Genomic DNA, 12,939 nt, shown 5'->3' with positions numbered 1-12,939 from the left:
GATTATTAATAAATAAACCCAATTTTGAGTTTATGACTACCAATGTTCAACTCTGTTCCAATGTTCAAAAATGCTCAATTGTTATTTTGAGCTTAATCCAAAAAACAAGGGAACTCCTGAATTAAGCATTGGGAGAAGCTTGCCTTCGTGGAGGACTTTTTGATGGAACTAATTCACATTTGCGTTACATGGAGAGGAAAACCATTAAAACCTTCCACAGCTAGCCTAACGGTAAGGTAACTCATACCCATGATCAACCACTGAGGATATTTTATGTCAGCACTGTGGTCAGTGCAAACTGAGTGCGGAATTGAAACACCAACTATCACTGTAAATTAATTTATTGATTTATTATATAATTATTAATTAATTTATAGTTTATTAATAAAAATTAAACCATTTTTGTCATTTGGACATTGTAAAAAACGACTTTTGAATTTGAATTAAAATTAAAACAAAGCTTCATATTCCACTAATAAATTTACAATAAAAAATATTTTGTGTCAAGTTTATGATCAAAGATAAATTTTACGAACTTCTGGTGCCTTCAAATCACTGCACAAGCAATAAATTTCACAGATTGATATTTTCAGGCAATTAAGAATAATGACTTAAAATATTTATGAATCGTCAAATCAACAAAAACATGAATCACAAACAGAAATTCTTTAACAAAGTTTAATGAACCAACTTACATTGACCGGCAATCATACAGAGAAAGTTAGAGTCTCTGTTTCTTGCTGATGCTGGTAAAGAGCCTGTTGGTTCAACAGTGCTACGGCGTGAAACAATAGGAGTGACAGGATTAGAAAAATGCTCAGATTTTTTTAGCGTTATTTTTTCTTCTTTAGGTGGAGGAGGAGGTGTAGAGGGTGGAGTTTTTACTCTCAATGTGCTGTAGTTTTCAATCAAAATTGATATAAATGGTAAATACAGTGAGGCTATTCTTGCTTGATGAGCCTGAATAAAAATAAAAATTATGTATTATATTTCATTCATGTAAAAACTAACGTGTCTGTTATAGGTAAAAAAAAAATTCTACTCAGTTGATTGGAAAAAATGTCTGCTGTGAAAGTTTTTTTGTCATGTGACCAGCACAATAGTTTGATTTTGATGGCTAAGTTCAGTCAAATTGTTTTTTACCAATCACAAAGCAGATATTCTCCTTTTAATAGCAGAACTATTATTCAATCTTCATTAGAAGTTGCTATTAACTCAAGTTGATAAGTTATAACTTCAAAAAATATATTGAGATTTTATTAATAATAATTTTGTAAAAGTTAATTGCAATTACATTATTTCAAAACAGTTCTCAACCAACAGCGTTTGGTTTAGGCTTAAGTTTTTTCATCAGGTTTGATATGTACACTTCAATGCATAAATAATATTTTTAACTAGTCAAAATTTTGAGAATTAGACATTATTGAAATTGTATCATAAACTGTTATTATTATAAATTAAAATAATTGTTCACATCTATTTCAAAATCCTTTATAAATGCTAGTTAATATTATATAATACTTAGAGAGCTTAAGTAATAAATCAGATGATTACTGACACATATTGTACATTTATAATAAGAGCAAAACTCTATAAACTGACAATAATTCAAAAGTCACAGCTAAGATATTTTTTCTCAAACCACATTTGCTAAAATGTCTAGGATTGGGCCAGTTAACCGAAACCGAGCTTTTGAAGCTCACTCCAAACTATTCTAACAATTTTGTTAAAAAAGAAACTGAAAAGTTTAATCAGTTTTCACCTTAAGAGAGAAAATATAAACGATTTTGTGTAAAATTCAGATGTTTTGTAAACAAACTTCTTATTTTAATTCAAACCATTTTTGAACACTGCACACACTGTAATTTTTCATCAAAATATAAATTTAAATAAAATATGCATTTAGAAATTGAGAATTCGATTTGTGAGAATTCGATTTCAAGTAGAACAATCAAATCACATTCGGTAGGAATGCTCCCTAAGTTTGTAAAAATCGTGAAATGTATTTTATAATTCCTTAAGATTTTAACTTTTTATTGAAGTTTAATTGCCTGAAAGAAATATTTTTAAATACAGATTCCGGGAAAAATTATGAATTGTGTCAACGTTAAACAATTAACAACCATTAACCTTCAAACAAAATTCCTTCAAAGGCGGCAAAAGAATATAGTACACATGATCAACCAAAAAGTATGAGCTTTATTGAGGGGTAATGCTTCAAGTTTGATTGCAACGTAATATTACAATTGAATTGCAATAACCAGTCATGATCCCACAATAGCAGAAGGAATGCAAGAAATTTGAATTGAAGGATTCTCGCTTCAGAAACAGTTGCATAAGAGTGTAAATTTATCTTTCTTTATAAACATATCCTATGTTTGTAATTTGTATATTAAATAACATAGGAAGCTACTAAAAAATTACCTTTGACTGATAACGATCATCAAAAGCATGTTTGGCAAGTAGGTTTTTAAAAACTGATACCGCTGTTTGTCTGATATCATGCACTTCACTCAAAGATGCTCGTATTTCTTGTAACAAAACACCCAATAGAAAATGATGACGGCAGAACTCTTCTGATAAGCGGTACTCGTGCTCAAAATCTAAACATAAAGCAAAATTATATCAATTTTGGAAATGTACATGTATTGGAATGTAAGCACACAAAGAAAAAGTTACATAATAGTGAGAAAAAAAAGCATTGAAACATTAGTAATGTAAATGTGAGCCAAAAAACATAATTAAATTTAGCAAAATGTTTAACACCAATAAAGAAGAAAAGATTTTAGATGGCATATGAAAATTTCAAAAGTCTTAAAGTTTAAGATAAAGAACATCTAAAAATTCAAAGGTGTTTCTTTGCTAAGATTACATTCATTATATATTTGAAAAACATCTGGCATGCTAGCATGAATTCCTCTATAACGAAACTTAAATTTTATGAAAGTTATAATAAAAATGTGACTCTTGCATGGAAAATACCATAATGTAATTGTTTTTAAATAAGTTTCAGTAATTACATAAATAATTACATCTAGCATTAGTAAACTACTTTTAAAAAAATTCAAGTTTTAAATTTAATTCAATTTTTTTAAGAACTGAGAAAAAATTATGTATGTTTATTTTTACTTGAATCACTATGATTTTTCAAAATTCTCAGATACTGCTTTTTACATAAGTATTTGCCCCCCGTTTAATGACATTAAAATGTTAAGGCAATTTGGAATAACTAGTAAACGAATGACATTTCTAATTTTTTTTAATCTGCGTATTAAGCTATACAAAACTAATAAAATAAAACACTTATTTTTAAAAAATAGACATAAAAATTATTTTGATTTCAAACATTTAAATTATAAATGAAAAAAAATATCTATCAAACGTACAAAATTCTTTTTCCTCTAAAAAAGATTGAAAATAAACTTTAAAATTACTACATTGAAAATCTTCGAATGTAAAAGATATAACAGACATTACAATTGTTCACGAAATTTCAAAACATTTAAGTGCATTTTAGAAATAAAACAGACAAACAAAATGACAAAAAAGCAACAGTATGTATTTTGTAATTTGTTTGATGATTCACTGTTACATTTCTGCAGAAGGGAAATTTCTTTTTAACATAACATCATGTAAAAATATTCCTTACTTAGATATCTGACTCACAAATCATATAATAAAATATAAGTAGTGCCTTGAAATCAATGCACAGTTAAAATGCAAATGCACATTTAAAATTAATAGTTTGGCAAGCAAATACTACAATACTACAAGCAAAACTAGAATTTTTCTAAACAACCAAGTATCTAATGCAAGCTGTGAATGAATTCCTGGCATGCATAAGCAAACAAGCTGTAATGTCTAGTAATGTCACTTACCGTCAACCTCATCACTGGTTTCTGAAGGAGCAGATATAAAAAAGTTAATGATGTTTCCACAAATAGGCACATTCAAAAGTTACACAAAATAAATGAAGAATTAAAACAAATAGAACAAAGAATACAGAGAATATAAAAACTAAACACAGATAGCAAGAGTAACAAAGCTAATGTTCAAAGAGAAACATACAGTTACAGTTATATCTACATAACAGACATTCATAATCAGTTTGTATTACATTATGTCAAATAAGGCTGTTCAACAATTAAAATTATCATTTATTATAGTATATTGATTATAGTATGCCTATTAAACAATTAAAATCATCACTTATATTAAAATTGTCACTTATATACTTTCTTGACATTTTCCACTGCATACTCAATTATTTCAGAAAATATAACCTATACCAATCTTCGTAATTGGCCAAATAAAAAAAATCAAGACAAAATTTTTCAAAAATAAATAAAAAATAATAATAAATTTTAAAAAAATACAAAGACAAAATTTTTCAAAAAAGTATAATTTGTCCTATTTAATGAGTGTAAATTTTATCGCCAAAGAATAATAAAATATACTATCTTTAATTTCAGAAATATTTTGTTTAGATTAGAGAGTACAATATACTGCTTATAATATTATCTGTTAAACAATTAAAATTATTACTTATAATACACCGAAAAAAAATATATATATATAAATGAAAACCTGAAACCTAAAAATCTGAGTTTCAATAACAGTCAGACATTTCATTTTCACATTAAAATATATAAAATAAGTAAAATGATCCAGTCAAGCTTTTGAATTCGATTTTGAACTTAATATACTGACTAAATTGTTGTTCATAATAGGATTAAAAAGTAAAACATAAAAGAATAATTGGAAGAAAATGGTTGCTTGAATTTCAAATAATTGAAATAGGCAGTTTTTAATAAATTATAAGTTATCCAAATTATTTAAATAAAACACATTAAACTCAATTATTTAGAAGAAAAATTTTTATTAAAAATATCAATTTTGAAATTCATTCGGCAAACAAATTTACAAATTAAGCATTTACAAATTTTTCTTCTACAATAGAATAAAAAAACTTGATATTAACGATTTCATTCTTTAATATGCGGTAAATTCAACTTTAAACATAAAAATTTGTCCTTATTATCTGCATAACTATTAACAAACTACGAAAAAAAAAATTAATAATTTTATTAAGTGTTACAAAAAATATTTATTAGACAGTATAGTTATTAAAGGTCTATAATATATTCTTAAAATATTACTAAGTCTTCTTCTCTAGTACTTCCAAATAGTCACGCTCTTTTTAATTCACTTGTAAAACAATTTAAATTTATAATATGCATCAAAAGTAATTTTAAGTATTGAAGAATGCTTTTTCCAAGGTTGAATTGATGTAAATATTTTATTTCAATCTAATTCTAGATTAAAGATCCAATTACATGAAACAACAAAACCTCTGTTCTATTACAGAAAATAATTTTTTTTTCTTGTAAAAAGATTATTTTGTAATTTATTAAATTTCTTTAAAAAATATGTATGATTAATAAATTTGATAAATTTAAGGTTTATCGACCTTAAATCATAAGTTCAGACATGTCAGTAATTATTTACATTTGTAATTTAAGAAATCTAACATAAAGAAAGCTTAATCTAGTTGTAAAAAAAAACAAACTTAATTAGGTTAACGTTCTGCAATTTTTGAATTTCATAGTTAGGAAAAACTGAGGTACTTAAAATGTCCTAGAGTTGCCAATTTCTTCTCGTATTCACACTTCTTCTCATTTGAGTTATTTTCATTTCATCAAAACATAAGATAAAGGATAAAAATATTGATAGAAAACGATTAAAAATTTCTTTATTACAAATAAAAAGAATGTGTAAAAATACCTTTCATATTTTTTGTGTGGCCATGTATGCGCATACTTCTCATAATTGGAAGATTGAGGGCGATAAAATGTTCATGGAAGCAAACAATTTCTAAAAATTCGAATTTGTATTCATGCAGGGTCTGAAATATAATAAAGGAAGCTAAGTATATTACGATAAAAAAATAAATTTAAAAAAAAAATTTAAAAAATAAAAAAACTAAAGAAACAACTATAATCTTAAAAACATTAAGCAAAAAATAGTTACTGTAGCACTTACTTTAGCATCACTGGGTGAAAATTTTTCGAGATAACTTTTTATCACTTTAAAGATGAATCCCCTATCCATAACAGAGAGACTTTTCTGAAAAAGGGTAAAACAATTTAGCATTTAAATTGCGAAAAGCAACAACTTCTAGGTCAGGAATGAGAGAAGAACTATAAAATTGTACTGAAACATTTGTACAAACATTGGAAAAAGGTAAAAAATTTCTTTGTTAAGTTATGTTATTTTTTTAAAATAACATTTACTTAGTTGTTTACATTCAAAGAAAATGGGCAATTTTGGTTCATTGTAAACAATCTCCTTTTTACTAGCATTGAAAAAATACTTACAGTTACACAAAAAACATTAAATATAGCGTAAAATAGCTTCTTTTATACACAATTACTTTAAAAGTATGAAAAAAGACAATTTTATATAACACTTAAATTATAAGTAATTATGTACGGACACAAGATGATGGAAGGAAACACCATCAAGAAGAGCTCAGTATTTTAATTATACATTCACACATCCATTTTACAATAATGAGTAACAACATTGACTGAAAAGGAAAGTAACCTAAAGTTTTATCCAAACTGATTGAAGTAAAACGGGAATCAAAGATGGCTTTGGCATTATCGCACTTGTTTAGAATCAAAACGAAAACTATTGTTTTTGTTTATGTGGATAGACAGGTAGTGCCATCTGTTGCTACGAATTAACAATCTGTTACAATTACAATTCAAGTGTAATATAAATTATAAGTATTTATAATTTAAGTGATGAAATGCTAGAGAACCCCATACCACAGGAGAAATTTTTCATCGCAAATTCTATTTTACGCCATAATTAATTTAAAACTTAAAAAAAGGGAGTTCAAGCAAACCTAGAGTACGCCATGAAGTTTCAATTGCTGGGAAAAAAATTATTAGTAGAGAACTTCTCAATTGAGTGATGCTAAGTTATCTTCTCATATTGATACACTGAAAATTTCTTTTTAGCATTTGAAACTTCGTGGTTAATTCTAGGTTTCTCTGAACTCACTTTCTCTATACTTAAAGCTTTAAATTACCTATGGAAACGAAAGAGAATTTGTAATTAATTGCTTTTCCCAAGGTATAGCGTCCGCTAAATTTATTTTATTATTAGCACTTCCATGGAAAATTCTTTATATTGTTTGTATACCAATACGATTTTTAAAATTAAAAAAAAAATTAGAAAATTTACTATTTTTATATTTTTTTGATATTCCAATTTTAACATACATATAAAATTTTTGTATTCATAAAAATATCCTAAAAAAAACACAAAACACAAAATTGAAGTATCAATAAATTATCAATAGTTTATAAAATAGAAATGCTTTATGATTACATAGTAAAGTTTATCAGACTTAGAAATTTCAGTACTATTTCAGTCTTATTACTACATAAATGTGTGATTAATGATTTACAAACCTTTAAGAAAAAGGCTAAGCTCAAATTGGCTTGTCTTGTTTCAATTGGCAATTCTTTATACTTTTGTAAAATGAGTGGAAGGATTCCATCCACCAAATTTCTTATACACAATTGGTAGTCAGCAGGAAATCTTTCTTGGCGCATCATCTACAAAATATTGAAAATTTCATAATTTCACAAATGAAAAAAGTTAAAATCTAACAGAAAAAATATATTATTGCACTCTATTGAAAAGTAAGGCATTAGAGATTATTTTTCCCCACCATAATTTTATGTGTGATAGTAAAATGACAGACCAGGTAAAATTGATTACCAAAATAGAAAAGAAAAAGAAACAAATATTGTAAAATTTAAACTTTGACAAATTAAGTATCTTAAGAACATTTTATTCTGCTTAATAATATATTGAACAATAAACATAATACTGAATAATAATTGATTTCACTAAATAAACTGAAATTAAATTTTGTAACAGCAATCAAGTTGTTAATAAGACAGCAGCAATAATTATTTAGTTAATTGAACATAAAAACAATTTCAGACAGTTCAGCACAACGTTGACAACAAAACATTAAATACATGACTCACCTCGAAATTAATATAACTTATCATAATAGCTATCGAAACATAACAATCGTAATATCGAAATAACTTTGGGAGCTGGTCCCGAAAGGAAAAATATTATAAACATCTACAACACATCGAACTCGTAATCAATTCGCGTCGTTGCGAAAACAAAATAAACGTTCGAAAAGAAACTTACATTGCGCAGACTCTTACAAAATTTATAATAGTGCTGACATCTCTGAATTAGAATTAAAACAAAAATAAATAATATTCAATTAATTAATGCTGCTATCTTTTAAAAGTTACAATCAAGTTTAAAACACTAAATTCAAATTGAAAATTAATTAAATATTAATAAATGATAAATTTTTAAAACTAAACAATAATTATGACTTGTACATTCACAAAATAGTGTAAGCTTTTTGCATTTGATAGTTTTCCTATGGTGAAATACCTCGAGTCGATTTCTTCTCAAAATCTATCTTAATACAATAGTGTGTTGTTGGGACAAAGATGGTAGAAAATTGTCTATAGGGACACATAAGTGAAATATGGTTTTGGCTGGCATAAACCAGACATTTCTTAAGAAAAGTTATAAAACTGAGAAGTTGCTATTAAATTACCAAATGATTGTAAAAAAGGAATTAAAAAGGTGCATAAAATTGTTACTTTTCATTATTTTAGCTCATTATATGATCACATGAGAATACTAAAAATCTTAAAGAGTTAAAAAGTTTACATGTTATCACTAGTTTATAGATGATTACTACATTATATGTAAATGGTAAAAGTTTCAAAGTTAACAACTTAAATGTAAGGTTAAAAAAAGTAATATAACTCTAGGCATTTAGTAATGCATAAACCACATAATATGTGACGGCCTTTTATTTAAAAATTGTCAACAAAAATTGAATAAAAAATAATTGTCAACAAAAATTGAATAAAAAAATATTGTTAACAAACATAAAATTTGAAATACTTGTTCCTTTACATCGAGTAAAACAACTTCAAAAGAAAGTCGCGATGAAATAGCATTACTTGAATCCTTTCACTTCAAGTCTATTGAGATTTTATTATTATTGATCATTGATTGATTGATGCAGTTACAATAATTCATTTCCTTCCACTCCATAAAGGAAAGTTAAATTTTAAAAAAATATTAAAGTAAATATTATATAAAATATAAATATTAAGCATTATATTTAAGTTTAAACACTGTAAGTATTAAAGTGCTACATACACAAAAAAACAAAAATTTTCTAAAAGTAATAATAACAATAACTTAAAATTTCAAAAGATACAAGGATCTAAATTATAAAAATTATAAATTTGATAACACATAATTAAAGAAATAATTGCAACTTGAACATATGAATGAGAATGTTATACAATTTTGATTTGTACAAAAATTACTCTTTCTATGCATTAATTATTGTACAGAAAAAAATTGGTTTACACAATAAAAAAAAAATAAAGAAGAAGAAATAGGTCCTTTCCCAAATAGAGTTTTGGGCAAAGCTTAATGGGTCAAAGATTGGATTCTTAAAACATAAAAAATTGCTTAACTTTAAATTTAAAAGTCATTAAAATTTCTCTTACTTTGATTCTTTCAGTGGACAGTAAATGCTGAGCATGTGATTTATTTATAATTTGGAAGAAAAACCAGGAGTGCTTCAGGAACTTATTTATCATCAAAAAATCTGTGTTGGCAGGCTTCAGCATTATATTTAAAGCTTTCACTAATTCTTCATGAAGAACTCTCTTTTTAATTGTAAGTTCTTGGGTCTTAAAGACATACTGAAACAATTTAAAGAAAAAACAAAATGATCACAATAAAGTAAGATGTATACAAAGATTTATTTCGTAAATAGTCTAAAAAAGAATTTAATTGAAAGTAAAAATAACTTTAAATATTGGATTCAATAGTTACTTTAATTTTAAAAAAATAAACAAATTTAAAATTAATAATGAAAATAATGAGATCAAATTTAGTCATAGCAATATCAAGCACTACATTAGTTACTTTATGAATGTTTATTTAAGACTATATAAACATTTCTGCACTTTCAAAGCTTTACTTAGATTCAACAATTCATTTCATAAGCATTTAAAAATATGTATTAATTACAAATTCAACTTTTTATTTCAAGGTTAACATACTACGAAAATTTACAATCAAATGAAGGAAATAGGAATGGACATATAAAATGCATAGAAAATTTTGGAATGCATAAAAAGATGAATGTTTAAAAATAAAGTAATCAATAAATTAAAATTAAAGCAATAAAAATTCAAATATTTTAGAGTCTAAAACTGCAATTACAATGGAGCATCGTTTATACGACGATCACTTATACAACATATACATTTATACGACGTTTTAGTGTGGCCCCAAATCATTCTTATTCATTTTAATGTAAAAATATATCGTTTATACGACACACAGAATCGGTTATACGTCGGTTTTTAGATTTTGTTCACGTTTATTTAATTTTTTATTTTTTCTTGTGTATTTTAAAAAAGGGCGGAATTTGCCAACATGAATTATACAGAAAAGGGTGCCAACAAGGGATGACGACCGTAATTTTTTCCAGATGACTGAAAAAACTAGACAATGTTATGAAGAGGCAAAAACGAAAAAATTTGCTATTCATCCACCAATGTCCAGCGCACCCATCGATACTAATTATTTTGGAAAATGTAAAAGCTCTCTTTTTTCCTGCAAATTGCACAAGTGCGCTTCAGCCATTAGATTAGGCCGTGATTAGAAATTTAAAATTGCTTCATAGAAAGTAGTAAGTTCAACTCGCTATTCAAAGCATTGTAGAGACTAATAGCAAGAAAATATAATTAAAGGTAACATACATTCAAATTGCTCACTGCAATTTTTCTTCTTCGGTTATTTGTTTGTTTTGCTTTGTCTAATTTAGAAATTTATGTAAATCAACACGTTAAACATTAAAATTAACTGAAAACAGAGTTAGTTTCAGTTTTAGAAGTAAAAATTGATTATACGACGTTATCGTTTATACGACGATTTTCGGTGGTCCCTTCGGTGTCATATAAACGATGCTCCATTGTAATTATATTCATCCAAAAATCAACTATCTATGCAGGAAGAAAATTAATAATTTTTTAAAGCATAACATTGAATATCATTAATTTAATATACGGGTTTGAAAATATTACCTGAACATATGAATGCATAATATCTATTTTCCCAGCTTCATGAATTCCATGAACAATGTGAATAAGAACTCTAATGGTGTTTAAGGCCACATCTTCATTTGAGGTTATTACAATGAGGTGAAATAATTCATTTAATAAAGTCGGTAAAAAGTAAATAATGGTACTCATATCAACAGCATGAAGTGTCTGAAAAATAATTAAAATGAATGCAATAACATGTAAAAAAATAGAACTATCCGTACAGAATTGAGAAACTTGAAACCCCAATTAAGGCTTTAAAATATGACTTTCAAAAAAATTCGAAATAGAAAATATCAAAAATCATGTAAACAAACAAAATGTAACATTTTTTTCTATAAATTTATAAAAATCAATAAATTAAAAATATAATAATTAAACATAAGTTTGAAGTTTTAGCCATTCTTGGTAAATTCAACATTTGAACTCCAAAAAGAGTAAGTAACACAAAATTTAATTCACAATTTATATGCCATAGCTTATAAACAAAAACAAAAAAGGTCACAAACTCAAAAAGTTTATAAAAAGATAAAATGATGACAACACCAAAGATGACAAAAGAACGCTTATTTTGTTTTGCGAAACAAATCAATATATAAATTTAAAAAAAATTCATGATCAAATGAAAAATAAATGAAATGAATCCATATATATAAATGGAATTTCCGATATTCGTTGTCCAAATGAGACATAATGGTCTAAATCTATCATGAGCATTTCTAAAAGAGGTATAAGTTTACAATTAAAATAGAGTGCTGTTCATCTGACAGGAAAAAAACCAGAATGTTCAATTAACTCGTTTAATTATAGACTTTTTACTTTTAGCCCTTTGAAGAATTTTTGGTGACTTTGGAAAAAGGGGCTCTGCTCTAATTTACTTTTTCCAGTTTTTTCATTTAGGCAACAAGTTTCTTTTTTCTCTAAGAATTAGAAAGGAGGAATACCTTTCCAGTTTCATTTGCTGTTGGCAATCAGGATCAATACTTATCCAGTTTCATATGCTAGAGTTCAAACGCTATTTTTCTACTAAATTTTATAAGTACAAGAAGTGTTTTCAAACATGGGTGGTCTAGTACGTGCTGAAGGGTCATACTATTATTATCATTACATCAAAAAGTTTAGGTTAAGATTGAAGAACTAGGATAATGGAAACAACATAGAACATTTTAAAATAAAAGCAAATAACATTTTTTAAATAGTTCATAAAATTGAGCATAAGTAAAAAAATTAATTTTTAAAATACATCATTTTATTTTATTTTATAACCGTTGTTGAACAGCCGACCCAATTTCGGGTTTACGACTACAAATGTTCAACTCTGTAGCTTTGTAATTTTGAACCCAATCCTGAAGACAAGAGAACTCCAGAATTAAGTATTGGGAGAGAAATTTTGCCTTTGTGGAGGACTTTTTGATGGAACAAACCCACATTTGCGTTACATGGACAGAAAAAACAATAAAACCTCCCACGGTTAGTCTGACGGCAATGGACTCTAACCCATCCTTCTACCACTGAGGATATTTTATGTCAGTACCTTTGTTTGGAGCAAGCCAGGTGAGAAATTCTTATTGACCAGTCATCGCGGGGATTCAAATCCGTTTCACCTCATTAGAAAGTAAACGCTCTATCCCCTGAGACATCATGGCTCTAAAAATATTATTTGTAAAATGCTCAAATATGT

The 12,939-nt window shown here is 26.4% G+C and overlaps 1 protein-coding gene across 1 annotated transcript in view; it reads right to left on the bottom strand.

Annotated features, from left to right (window-relative positions):
• Positions 1–12,939, bottom strand: part of LOC107444796 (dedicator of cytokinesis protein Ziz) — a 71,638-nt gene that overhangs the window by 20,294 nt on the left and 38,405 nt on the right. The window contains exons 24-30 of the mRNA XM_043046772.2: positions 11,241–11,426; positions 9,651–9,848; positions 7,485–7,631; positions 6,043–6,126; positions 5,785–5,905; positions 2,425–2,603; positions 696–960 (exon numbers count right to left, since the gene is read on the bottom strand). Of these exons, the coding sequence (XP_042902706.2) occupies positions 696–960; positions 2,425–2,603; positions 5,785–5,905; positions 6,043–6,126; positions 7,485–7,631; positions 9,651–9,848; positions 11,241–11,426 (1,180 nt within the window). The remainder of the gene's footprint in view (positions 1–695; positions 961–2,424; positions 2,604–5,784; positions 5,906–6,042; positions 6,127–7,484; positions 7,632–9,650; positions 9,849–11,240; positions 11,427–12,939) is intronic.

This window comes from Parasteatoda tepidariorum, chromosome 8, assembly GCF_043381705.1.
Source record: "Parasteatoda tepidariorum isolate YZ-2023 chromosome 8, CAS_Ptep_4.0, whole genome shotgun sequence".
In the NCBI taxonomy this organism is placed as follows: Eukaryota; Metazoa; Arthropoda; class Arachnida; order Araneae; family Theridiidae; genus Parasteatoda; species Parasteatoda tepidariorum.
The sequence above is the reverse complement of the archived record's forward strand: the minus strand, read 5'-3'. Positions and strand labels throughout refer to the sequence as shown.